Source organism: Amphibalanus amphitrite, unplaced genomic scaffold, assembly GCF_019059575.1.
Source record: "Amphibalanus amphitrite isolate SeventyFive unplaced genomic scaffold, NRLGWU_Aamphi_draft 000284F_arrow, whole genome shotgun sequence".
Taxonomy (NCBI): domain Eukaryota; kingdom Metazoa; phylum Arthropoda; class Thecostraca; order Balanomorpha; family Balanidae; genus Amphibalanus; species Amphibalanus amphitrite.
Window position 1 is genome coordinate 230,001 of NW_024881779.1, and position 13,153 is coordinate 243,153.

General features: G+C 61.3%; 2 protein-coding genes across 3 annotated transcripts in view; one reads left to right on the forward strand and one right to left on the reverse strand.

The window, feature by feature from the left end:
- The window catches only part of LOC122387366 (pleiotropic regulator 1-like), a 7,641-nt gene extending 3,289 nt beyond the window's left edge, over positions 1–4,352 (forward strand). For both annotated transcript variants that reach the window (XM_043377495.1, XM_043377494.1), the window contains 6 exons: positions 47–196; positions 463–657; positions 1,483–1,601; positions 1,908–2,023; positions 2,377–2,594; positions 3,740–4,352. In XM_043377495.1, the coding sequence (XP_043233430.1) occupies positions 47–196; positions 463–657; positions 1,483–1,601; positions 1,908–2,023; positions 2,377–2,594; positions 3,740–3,799 (858 nt within the window). In that variant the 3' untranslated portion in view covers positions 3,800–4,352. The remainder of the gene's footprint in view (positions 1–46; positions 197–462; positions 658–1,482; positions 1,602–1,907; positions 2,024–2,376; positions 2,595–3,739) is intronic.
- Positions 4,353–5,316: 964 nt separating this feature from the next.
- The window catches only part of LOC122387368 (ras-like protein 2), a 32,379-nt gene continuing 24,542 nt past the window's right edge, over positions 5,317–13,153 (reverse strand). Inside the window, exons 3-4 of the mRNA XM_043377497.1 lie at positions 11,380–11,591; positions 5,317–6,746 (exon numbers count right to left, since the gene is read on the reverse strand). Of these exons, the coding sequence (XP_043233432.1) occupies positions 6,552–6,746; positions 11,380–11,591 (407 nt within the window). The 3' untranslated portion in view covers positions 5,317–6,551. The remainder of the gene's footprint in view (positions 6,747–11,379; positions 11,592–13,153) is intronic.

Below are 13,153 nucleotides of genomic sequence, written 5' to 3' on the forward strand. Positions count from 1 at the left end.
CGGCCCATACCGCACCGTCCGTGTGACTGAACTGCTCCCCGGGCAGATATTCGACCTGGCCAGCGGTAAGCTGAAGCTGTCGCTGACGGGCCACGTCAGCACCGTCCGAGGACTGGCCGTCAGCAAGCGGCAGCCCTACCTCTTCTCGTGCGGCGAGGACAAGCAGGTCAAGTGCTGGGACCTCGAGTACAACAAGGTAAGCCGCCGGCCGGCTCCGGTGGAATGGGTTGGTTCGGTGGGCTCCGGCTCGGACGGCGGAATGACGACAGGGGGGGGGGGGGGGGGTTCGTCCGAGTGCACGGGGATGCGGTGTATTCCTTGTCAACAAGGATAAAAAACAGTATTACTATAGTTTGGCATTGCCTAACGCTATACGTGATATGCTATTTAACATGCATTTGGCTTTCTATGTTTTATCTAGCATGCTAGCTGGTCTGACCGCCCCCCCCCCTTTCCCCGCAGGTGATCCGCCACTACCACGGCCACCTGTCGGCGTGCTACGCGCTGGCGCTGCACCCGACCATCGACGTGCTAGTGACGGCCGGCCGCGACTCTGTGGCGCGCGTCTGGGACATCCGCACCAAGGCGGCCGTGCACACGCTGGCTGGGCACACCAACACAGTGGCGTCGGTGGTGTGCCAGGCCACCGACCCGCAGGTCAGTCACCGGCCGGCCCGAGCCGAGCCGAGCCGACCCGACCCGCAGGTCAGCCACCGGCCGGCCCGACCCGCAGGTCAGTCACCGGCCGGCCCGACCCGACCCGCAGGTCAGTCACCGGCCGGCCCGACCCGCAGGTCAGTCACCGGCCGGCCCGACCCGCAGGTCAGTCACCGGCCGGCCCGACCCGACCCGCAGGTCAGTCACCGGCCGGCCCGAGCCAGGCCACCGACCCGCAGGTCAGTCACCGGCCGGCCCGACCCGACCCGCAGGTCAGTCACCGGCCGGCCCGAGCCGAGCCGACCCGGCCCGACCCGCAGGTCAGTCACCGGCCGGCCCGACCCGACCCGCAGGTCAGTCACCGGCCGGCCCGAGCCGACCCGACCCGACCCGACCCGCAGGTCAGTCACCGGCCGGCCCGAGCCGAGCCGAGCCGACCCGACCCAAACCCCTGCCAGTCCCCGCCCACACCTGTTCCAACAGTCCTGGACCATCCTGGAGCTTCGTGTCGTACCTACCTGTGACTCGTGGACGCCCCTTGTCATGCCGTCGTGCCTGTCTGACCGTCTGACGCCCTGTGTCGTGCCTGTCTGACCGTCTGACTGCTGTACCTGTATCTGACTCCATGTCGTGCCTGTCTGACCGTCTGACGCCCTGTGTCGTGCCTGTCTGACCGTCTGACTGCTGTACCTGTATCTGACTCCATGTCGTGCCTGTCTGACCGTCTGACGCCCTGTGTCGTGCCTGTCTGACCGTCTGACTGCTGTACGGCTGTATCTGACTCCATGTCGTGCCTGTCTGACCGTCTGACACCGTCCCGGTCAGATCATCACGGGCAGCCACGACTCGACGATCCGGCTGTGGGACCTGGCCGCCGGAAAGTCCATGGCCACGCTCACCAACCACAAGAAGTCGGTGCGCGCCGTGGCGCTCCACCCCAAGTTGTGAGTGCGCGGACTCGGGCGCTCAGCGCCGCCGCTGGTGTATAAAACTCAGCTGGTCTCCGGGTTCAGTGATGGACAGCTGGCTCACTCCTCATCTTATGGTTGTCGGCTGAACAAATGCTATTTTAGAGTAAAGCGGCGTTGTTGTTGTTGTAATGAATTTGTATGAAAACATTCGTAGTAGTTAATAGTTATTAACAGCACATACTTGGTAAGCAAGAATTGAAGGTATCTGCGGATGTTTCTGCGGTGATTTTTTGAACCAGTTCTGTGTGTATGTATGAATGCTCACACGGACGTTGGCAGGTACATGTTCGCCTCCGCATCCCCGGACAACATCAAACAGTGGCGCTGCCCCGAGGGCAAGTTCGTGCAGAACCTGACCGGACACAACTCCATACTCAACTGTCTGGCCATCAACAGTGAGTGGGTCCGGAAGGGACGGTGACGGACATATTATCGCAGTACGTGCTTGAGATGGCGTTGTAGCACCAGCAATGTGCACAGCGGTATTGGTGTTGCTGTTGGAAACGTTTGCTATCGTCACATTATTATTTTGTCATCATCTGCTGTTGGTTAGGCTCTGAGTGGACCTGTTTATTAGGCTCCTCGTCTCAGACGCCCGCCGACTCGATGAATTGTAAAATGCGATGCAGTGATTGCGCTCTATCCCGTCTGTTCCCTCGTCAGCTGTCTGAGGCCGATATGAGACCGCCACCGGTCACCCGGCGCTGCCCAGTGAGTTTTGGTGACCCCCTCCCCCCCTCCCCTCCAGGTGACGGCGTGATGGTCTCTGGCGGCGACAATGGCACTCTCCACTTCTGGGACTGGCGCACCGGCTACAACTTCCAGCGCATGCAGCCGCCCGTGCAGCCGGGCTCTCTGGACTCGGAGGCGGGCGTGTTCGCGCTCGGTTTCGACCACTCGGGCACGCGGCTCATCTCCTGTGACGGAGACAAAACCATCAAACTCTACAGGGAGGACGACACCGCCGTGAGTTCAACAACTTGGGTGGCAACCGCGGGGGGTGGGCAGTGGTTTATAAAGCGGTCAGTTCCATGTTTCTTCAAGCCATGTAGTAGTGATTTAGGGTCTAATGGGGAAAAAATCCTACTGAAACTGACGAGGCGTTCGTGTTCCCGATACCATTACAAAAATGGTCCCGTCTCAACCTTCCCCGTCTTCTACACCGCCTACTGCACCTCAACCGTGTCCAATACCCAGTACCCACCGGGAGTTAACCAATGTCTGTGGAATGCTCGGATAAAGCGTAATGGACGGTGCTAACGTTGGCTTTTCTTTGTATCGGGTTTCTGAGGTCGAAGTCTATTTTGGGTCGGCAGTGTCTGACTAATCCCACTACCTCGATCACTTTTGTCGCTACCGAACCACGGCTGGCTCGGTCAGCAATGCTTCTCAGAGCTACGACTTCCTCGGGGGTCGCTGGTCAAAATTCATTTGAATTACAGATCATTTTGTTCGGCCGCAACTCTGCAGACATTGCGACCGCCGCCGCCTCCGTCCGATGACGTACCTTTGTCTCCGTTTTTACCAAGACCCGAGCGGTATCCCATTGTCTTCTGTCTGTGGCGGTGCTTTTTACACCGTTCCAAACTTGTCCCGGTGCTATTACTGGTGGAATCAGCTGGAGACGACGGCCGCAGTCGGTGAGCCGAGTCGCCGGCTCCTACCGCCCGTCTCGGCCGGGATCGGGGGAAATTAAACGGTCTAAATCGGTCCGCAGTCGGCGGCGCGCGCTATTTCTCCGTGAGCAGCTCCCGGCCGGGGGTCGGCGGGCCGGCGGTGTGGCTGCCCGGGATCCTCTGGCGTCATTGCGGATTGTCCGCGGTCAGGGAGCCAGCTGGTCGCTGTGTTTAGGGAGCGGTTTGATCGCTGGTGGCTGGGACTCTGGGTGGCGTGGTCTGTCCGTGGTGACGCCCCGTCCCTGCTACCGTCCCCGTTATCATCCCTCGCCCCTGTCACTGTCCGAGCGGTGTATGTTTTGTACGCGTCCCGGGATGTACGTGTACCTGTGGCAGTCTCTGCTGTTACCCCCCGGTCTACCCCTCGCGTTAACACCACACGTGTGTCCTGTGCCCGCTGGCAGTCAGTGGCTGACCGCATGTCCCACATTTCAGACGGAGGAGAGCCACCCGATCAACTGGCGACCCAACATTCTGAAGCGGGCGCGGTACTGAGGGGGATATCAGCTGCTCTGGTCTATCTGTGCCGTTGGACGGGGCCCGGACGCGCCGTCAGCTCGTCTCCACGCCTCGGTCCCGTGTCGTCCGGCGGTGGCGGACGCCGCCCGTCTCGAGGGCTCTGCGGCGACCTGCCGGTGCGGCGGCTCACCCCATCTGGTCTCCCGCGGCGCCCAGTGTCGCCCTGCCAGGGGGCGTGTGGCGGAGGACGCCCTCAGCGCGCTGAGGGAACGGACCGGTATCCTTTGCCCGCCCCGCTGTGTGCCGGACTCCGGCAGAGCTGTGGTTACCGCGCCGAGCCATGGTCGGTTCACGGTGGCGACGGTGCGGGGGGGGGAGGAGGGGGCGGCTTTTGTACCCAGTGTGTGTGAGAGCGCTGTGGAGATCATCTCGAGGTGTTGTCGAGTATCGTGTCGACTGCTGAGCATCTGTAGGCTGTGGCCGCGCGGAGAGGGGCTGTCTGTAGGCGTGGACCGCCTGGTGCAGCGGCACCCACATGCACCGCAGCCGGCCGCGGCCTCGTGCAAATACACATCCCATCTGACCGTGACGGCGGAGTTGGCAGAGCTGTGGGCCGGTCCAACTGGGGCTGGGCTGGGCCGGTACCCTCATTGGGTCGGCAGCAGCGACGCTACTGGGTCGGTGTTCGCTTTGGGCCGGCGGCAGTGGCAGTGCGGGGTCGGTATCCGTTTTGGGTCTGTAGCGGTGGCAGTGCCGGGCCGGTGTTCACCTTGGGTTAATGCCTGTGTCAGTTGCAGTATTGGGTCGTTGTTCGCTTTTGGGTCTACAGAAGTGGCAGTATTGATTCGGTGTCCGCCCTGGGTCGGTGTCCGTTTTGGGTCGGTGTCCGCCCTGGGTCGGTGTCCGTTTTGGGTCGGTGTCCGCCCTGGGTCGGTGTCCGTTTTGGGTCGGTGGCAGTGGCAGTGTTAGTCAGTGATAGTGTTGGACCGGTACGAGGACGCTGAGCCGCTCCGGCTGTGAAGTCGATTTACCGGCGAAAGACACCGGCGAGTGCTGGTGCAGTATTTCGCACTAGCTGTTTCGTCAGAACGCGCGGCGGCCTGGGCTGAGCGCCCGGGCCGCCGCACACGTGTCCCGTACTGGGCGCTACTGGGGAATTATGCATAGACCGATCGGCTACGCGGCATTAGCATAGCCTGGTCGGCCAAGCGGCTGCCTTTCGGGGCGGCCGCGGCCGGCCGGACCAGCGCAGACCTCCGCTCCCGTCCCGTCCGCTGTCCACCGCAGCTGACATACCAACACTGCGGGTGATTGTGCGTGACTTCTTGTAGCATCCTTCGCAGTGTCCTTCATCGCAGTCCCTTTTCGGGCCTTCCCCCACGTCGCCCTGAGCGATCCCTGTGTAGTGATTCGGGTCCCAGCTGCAGCGCGTCAGTCGGTGCCGGCCGCGCCACATTCCGGCGGCAGCGGCTATGGCTCGGTGGAGCCTGCAGAGGTGACCTGTGGCCCAGTTTCGGCCGGGCGGCAGGCCGGCTCCGTCCGAATAACGCCGGTGGGTTAGGCGAGGTGTTTATATCGACCGACGTTCATACAGGGGACTGATGTACCGGCCTGCTGTGCAAATGGGTCACCGGAAGACGGAAACCACCTCCGAACACAGCGGAGCCGTTATAACATTTATCACTCGTTCTGATCAGGGCTCTCGCGTTCCTCCCAAGAGGTGAATTAGATGAAAAACAGCACACGTCTGATCATGACTCGACATGCTCGATTGGACAGCTGCAAAGGGCACGCGGCAGGCGAGAATGTCACATTGAAAGGCGTGAACTGATGACTGTGGCACTCGACCAGTGGCCATGTCTAGCACTTGATGCACTGGATGATAACGCGTGTTAGATTCTAGTCTCCGCACCGAAAACTCGTTTTCCATGCACCGTCTGCCGCGAGCACGTAACAGCACAGCACAGAGTGTGCAGAGGTAGCGCGGCCGGCGAGTGACGTCACGTGACTGCTCGCCGTCACACAGCGGGGCGGGCCCGCCACGTCACGTCACGTCACGTGACACCAGCCATGTTTCAGGCCCGTCGGCTGCCGGTCGGCACGGGCCGCACTGCCGTCCCACGTTCTGTCGCCATGGCCGGCGGACGGGCGACGCGGCGGCCCAACTCGCAGAGCGCGCTCGCAGTGGCAGTGTATTGTCGACGGAGGTCGGGCGGGGCGCGCGCGGCGCGCACTACCAGCGTCCGTCCGGCTCCGGCCGGGCGCCGCCCATATTTGGCGGGGCTGGCGCTGGGCCCTTCCCCGCTGGTGAAACGGGCGCGCCGGGGCGCCGGCGTGTCTGTGATACGGGCCGAGCCGAGTCCGAGTCGTCCGAGGTGCCGGCGCCGCTGACTCGGGTGGTGACTCCTGCCGGGCCGGGGTGACTCGGGACCTGGCCACGATGGTACCGGCGACTCTGATGAGTCGCCTTCGGCTGAGGTTCGCTGACCCCGCTGCAGGGTCCGCTTGGAGCGCACGTCTCGTTACCACAATCAGTGCCGATCACGGGCGCGGGTGGCCGGCGGCCGGCGCGCCGCTCCCTCTCACACGCACACGGCGCGCTCCGCACTGCTGTGTTAGCTCCACCGCTCCAGACACCAGTCCTAGTCCCAGTCACTCTCGCAGTCTGTCAGTCTCAGTCCAGTCGGCGCCGGCGGCGCGGCGCGGCGCACTGGCCGCCGCCCACCGCCAGGGCGCGACGCTGGCCAGATCTCGGTCCTAATATCGTGGGCGCCCGCGGCGGCCTCTCTCAGAGCACTGAGCACTTGCTCTTCTTTTTGCGCGCGGCCGGCGGCATGGGCGGCCGCTCGGAGGCCTGGAACTTGCGTATTAGCCGCACCAGCTCGTAGAAGCTGTCGTCGACGTTCATTCGCAGCTTGGCCGAACACTCGACGTACGGGATCTTGAGGTTGCGCGCCACGTGCTGCGCCTCCTCAGTGGTCACCTGCCGCAGAGGTCAGAGGTCAGAGAGAGAGAGAGGTCACGGGTTACCGTGAGGTCACACATGACAGATGGTAGCCAGAGCAGAGGTCAGACCACAGTACAAACGGTTGTTTAATTAGTCGGTTTCCGGTCAAAGTGGCCAGCTCCGTTCAGTTAGACCACCACGAAATAGATATTTATTTATTTATTTATTTATTTATGTTTGTACTTGTTCACTTCACAGCTTCCCGCTCCCCAGGGACCGATTTACCAACCACTCACAGAACGCGCGCGGCCACCCGGGGACTCTGTTTATGAGGTCCGTCCCTGGGGCTATCGGATGTGGTCTGAAGGGCCACATACATACCTAGGTACTACACTACTTGTTGAGGTCGAGGTCGTGCTCAAAGCGTATAACGCCCTATAAATGTGTCGCTGCTGTCCAGGTGTCCCTCAAAGCGACTCGAAACGGGTGAATTGGTGCTCCATTTTAGTGTTCACGACTCCATAGGGCAGGCGGCGCTGTCCGTGGTTACCGCGGCTGGTTACGGGTTCCATAGACCGGGAGCCGCCGGCAGCCCATGGTTACCGCGGCTGGTTACTGGCTCGGCGGCCGGCAGCCCGTGGTTACCACAGCTGGCTACTGGCTCGCCAGCCTGCGGGCCCGCACATGTCATCCCTCCCAGTCGCCGCTGAGCAGTGAGCAGTGGCGCAAACCGGCTCAATGCATTTCAATGGAGTCAATGCCGGCCCGCACGGCTGGGTTGCACGGCCGGTGGGGAGAGAGGGCCCTCGTCCTCTCCGACGAGAGCCGCCCGAGACGGTGTACGGACCAGTGCTCACAGACAGCCGCCCTCGGGCGCTGCGCCCAGTTCAAAGAGGCCGAGTCCAGTCTCGCCGGTGACCGCTCAGCTTTCAGTGGAGAGCACTGGGAAGCCCGCTGACTTGTCAGCCTTGCACAATGGCACATACACGCTCAATGTGAGCCAGGAGAGTGTCGCGAACTATAGGGATTCTCAGCCGGTTGATGGCGCTGAATAGGCAGCAGTCACGGAATAATAACGAGATCCTGCATGTCCTGTATGTATAGGATATAATATTTTATTAAGTATATCCGCTACTCTGAGACTGTGTGTACTGTGCCGGTGAATGCAAATTTTCTTCCAAAAGAATAAAAAGCCGGCCGTAATGCATGGTAATTAGTTGGGTGATAGAAGTTGGTACTTCTTTTTGTCGCTAGATGGTTCGCGCGCCTGTGCGAATGCTGTGCCGCATTGCTTACCTACACTAAGACCATATTGGTCTGCCCGTGCTAACGTGCCGTCTAACTATGATAAGTGTGTAACTGCCGGCTGGGTCTGGATCTGATATTTTCCCCAAAATTTCTTTGAACTGAAACATTGGCAACAAGAGCAGCCTTGAACTGAAGAGCTTACTTTAGGCTGTTCCTATTCGCTGATCTACTCGCTGCAGAAAAGGCTTGCACAGACGTCCGACATCACCAGATCGCCTGCAGACCTCCTGGCTCGGCGCCAGGCAGTTCCGCTACCCGCCAAACCAGCCACGCCCTCCCCTCCTCCGCATCGGCAGCGGGGCCGGTCCGATTCACCCGAACCCCGGCTCCAGCCATGGGAAACAGCCACCGATACTGGCCGGCGTTTGGGCACGACAGCTGTAGGCATCATCGAGGGATCTCAGCCGGGCGAGGCGGGTCAGTCAGCTGACCTGACCTCTCCCAATCGTCCGTCCGTTTTCTGGGCCGCCGCTCCGCTCCAGCCCCCTGTGCCCCCACTCCTCCTCCCCCCCGATCCCCTCCCGCCCCCGCCGCCCGGGCCAGAGCACTGGCCGAGACGGCCGATCTTGACCGAGTTATAATTTTAGAGGCTGACTCATGGCGCTGGTGCGGCGGCCGGCCGCTCGGAGCTCCGACGGTGGGGTCCGGGCAGGCGGCGCCCGACCGCGGCCAGTGCCGCTCCCGGTGGACGCTGCTGTGCCGCTCCCCGGTGGACGCTGCTGTGCCGCCCCCGGTGGACGCTGCTGATACCGAACCCTCGGCGGTCCGCAGAGCTGGGACCGGACACTGTCCACTGGGCCACACAGTGGCTCTGGGTCGGTCTCACGAACCACACGCTGACCTCTGCAGAATTTGTCATTTGTAGTCTGCTCGTCGATCGTCCACTATCGGCCACGTCTACCGCCTGTCGTCCATTGTTATACACTGCCCGTCGTCTACCGCCCACCTTCGGGCGTCCACAGTCCAGCGCGCAGACTTCTTTGAGCCAAGTGTAATTCATAGGAATTGCTCCGATCAACGAAGACCCCACCGATTTATAAAATGTCCACGATCCGTCCCAATTTATCACATGTAAGCGTGATACCGTTTACGCCCAGGTTCCCTGGCCGATCGGTGCTCGGCGGTGGGCTGCGGGCGCCGCCAGCGGCCGGCCGGCCGTGTTTCGACTCGGCCGGACAGATAAATGGATACAAATCGCGTAATAACGCGCGGTCCGGCAGAGCGCCAGCGGCGGCCAATGTGTCAGACGGCGGCGGCAGCAGAGGCCGGTGTCAGACGGGAACGGCAGAGGCAGGTGGGTCAGACCAGACGGGAGCAACAGTGGCCAATGTATCAGACGGCGGCGGTAGCAGTGGCCGGTGTCAGACGGGAACGGCAGTGGCAGGTGGGTCAGACGAGAGCGGCAGTGGCCAATGTATCAGACGGGAACGGCAGAGGCCGGTGTCAGACGGGAACGGCAGTGGCCAATGTGTCAGACGGGGGCGGCAGTGGCAGGTGTCAGACGGAAGCGGCAGAGGCCGGTGTGTCAGACGGGAGCTGCAGAGGCACCAGTGGCCGGTGTCATACAGAAGCGGCAGTGACCGGTGTGTCAGACGGGAGCGAGCACAGTGGCCGGTGTCAGACGGGAGCGGCATTGGCGGGTGTCAAACGGGAGCGGTCGGCATTTTTCAAAGGGCCGAAAGGTGCTCAACGTATGTTTGTCCAATGTCCATTTAGGGGTTTACTTGATAGCGGGATGACTGTTATCATGAGGCTCTGTTTGACCTGTGGGCCTCACGTTCCTTGGAGCGGGCTCCACCGCCCGCCGCGCCGTGCAGCCGCAGCGGTCGGCAGCGCTGATCCGTGTGGCCGAGCCAGAGTAATGCCCTGCCTGCAGATCACACCGTCCGCACCCGGAGAAAGGCGCCCGCATCGGCCGCGCAGCCCCCATACCCTGGCCGGCTGCCGCCGCCGCCGGCGGGCCGCTCAGTAAACAGGGAAAGGTCATCAGGTCATACCGGCGGCCGCCCGCCACCGCGCCGCCGATTGCTGCTCTGCGGCCGCCCGCACAGCGACCCCTCCCCGGTGGCAGGGGGAGGACACGCCCACATGTCCCGGGGGCCTGTTGCCAGGGCGGGTCCGTCACGTAGACCCCGTGCCAGGTCTGGGCGGCCGCCGGTCTTCGGGGACCAGTTCTGCACGCTTCGAAAGACGCATGGTCGACAGAGAGTGCTTTTTGGAGCGAGGAAATTAGGCAGCTGACCAGCGATCAGGCGAGTTACTTCTGAGACACGAGGGAACGCGCTGAGAAAGGTGGGTTTTCATAAGAAGCGGATAAAGGGAGGTAAGTGCAAACCAGCGTGGTCACTGAGCAGAGTAAGCAAACTGCGGAGGAACGCGCCGCGTTGGTCAATGACATTGCTAGAAGTCACCCACTGGCAGTGGCCGAGGAAGTAAGACGGACCCATTTATCATTCCATGCAGCAGTGTTCGATCGGTGCCACCGGCGGGCGGCGAGGGCACGCCGTGTCGGATGACGGACAGCTCAGTATGCGCGGCGCGCAGCACCGGAGAAAGTGAAAGTCCCTGCTGCGCCGTCTGACGGCTCATGAGCCGTGGGACGGCTCCGCGGCCGACCGGCGGCCATTTCCATTCAATCGGCCATTGTCTGAGGGGCGGCCGACCGGGTCCTGGCCTAAAAACGGCACCTAACCAGCGGCCCGGCCAGCCGGGGCGCCGTCCGCTCGTGCCATTCCCTCCCACACAGACACCGCTCGTGAAAGGTAATTATCGGCCCACACGACAGCGAAGGAACGGCCGCCCAGCTTGTGGTTCCATAAATGGCAGCCAGAACAACAAGAACTTACATAAAATGATAATATCGTCAGAACAGAAGTCCTCCAACTCTAGAGCCCGCCACCAGCCGTCGTAGTCCAGTGGCGGCGGCTCACTGCCGTGATTTGTGTGCCGTATCTGAGGGATCCAGGCTGCCTTCCCACCCTAGTCGCCCCTTGGACCCAAGTCAACTCACTAGTCAAGACCCAACCCCTGTGAGACGGTCAGAAGCGTCACATCGCCGGGAGAGGAGTGCGCAGCTGAGAGGATTCCCATGGCGAGACGACGCCTCGGTTCAGACGGGTTTTACCCAAGAAAGTTCCTCTTTAACCCGTTCAGCGAACTGTAGTAAGCCGCCCGTGCTTACTACAGCCGTTAAACATCGGCTCAACACAAAAACAACGTGATCCAGGGCACGCTGCCGAGCAGCCGTTCTCGCAGGCATCCGGAATTCACCAGGGATCCCAGACTCACGGTTAAATCCCGAACCACTTGCACTGGAGACCAGATAGATGTCACGGGCCATACTGTGTCGGCATTGACTCACCGTCCGCTGGTGCTCCAGGTCGCACTTGTTGCCCACCATGAGCATGGGGAACTCGTCGCGGTCCTTGACCCTCAGGATCTGCCGGTGGTACTTGTAGATCTCGTCGAAACTGGACCGGTTGTCGACGCTGAATACGAGCAGAAAGCCCTCGCCGGAGCGCATGTACTGCTCGCGCATGGCGCTGAACTCCTCCTGACCGGCCGTGTCCAAAACTGTAACAGATCAGAACGCTTAGAACTGGTCACAACAAAGACAGACAGGGCAGAGGACCCTCAGAAACGCGAGCGTCGAAACAAACCACAGGGACCAGAGCACAGACAGAACAGAGCACAACACCCTCAGAACAGAACACGGAACATACGGGAGAAAAAGCAAAATTAATAAGGCATTGATTGCTGTTTAATTTCCTAAATTATGGCAGTTCACCTCCCTCACAGCGCAGACCTCTGACAGCCAGCTAGAGAGCCGACTGTACGCCCAACTCTCGCCTACCCATCCTGTGAGCCGTCCTGCGAGCCGTCGTGTGAGTCACATCTCACACAAAAGCCGGACCTGTGAGTCACATCTCACACAGACGCCGATACCTCTGACCAAATTCGGGCCCGATCGCCGCCAATGCCCGGTAGCCCATCTGCCGGCTGCCGGAGCCGCGCCGGGGTCGCTGCCGGCGCGGTCCGAGTCCCCGCCTGCCGATCGGACGCCCTACATGGCCGGCGGACCCGGCGCGATCCGCGCTCAGCGGCCGCCGCCGGCCTTATTTGGTGCACGCCGTGCACGGCGGGTGCACGCCCGACCCAGGGGCGAGCTCAGCTGACTGGTGTACGGCGCGGAACAGCGGGCGGCGCCGCGGGGCGAGAACGGCAGACACGCCCCGAGCGGCTCAGATCAAACCACTGCTGGTCCTGGGCGGGGAGGGAGGGAGGGAGAGAGAGAGAGAGAGAGAGAGAGAGAGAGAGAGAGAGAGAGAGAGAGAGAGAGAGAGAGAGAGAGGGAGGGAGGGAGAGAGAGAGAGGGAGGGAGAGAGAGAGAGAGGGGAGAGAGAGAGAGAGAGGGAGGGAGGGAGGGAGGGAGAGAGACCAAGAGAAGATTGATGGAATCGACCAGGTGTGCGCAGATTATTGGCGTTGGTTGACTGATCGTGCCAAATTGGACATCGTGCCCTGCTTTGATAAGCGGAAGCCGGTTGGCGCAATTCATAAATTCATAACTGCAAAAGTTACAAAAACACCACTCTCAATAAATCAATTTTAATTTCGGTACCTATCTCTCGCAATCTAATAACATTAGGCCAGTCGCCAGTCGGTCAGCCGTCTGGTGCCGTTTGATCTCATTTTCCGAATGGCGATGCCGCACAGGCGACGGGGAGGGGGGGGGGGGGCGATCAGCCACCCGTACGGTCCGTCATCCATCTGCGCCGTCCGTACGGGCCGTCATCCATCACTCAGACGGATGGGACTCGGTGTGTGACGGAAGACGAACGCACCGGAGGCCACGAACCGTGCGTAGCGCCGCCACCGCCGCCGGATGGGAGGGCAGCGCACTGCGGGTGCTGCATAAGGTGCCTTAGCAGTTAGCCTGTAGCCACTTTCATTTGACTCTTAACTTGAATTGACTCTTAACTTAACGTGAAATCAGCAATATCTCCTTTGCGTGCGCTAAAATTTGGAAATAGATCTGCCCATTACCATCTGACACGTGTACATATGTACATATTCCGGAAATTCTGCACTCATCTAGCAGTGCCGGCCATTTCGGTGGCCCGCTCGTGTACATA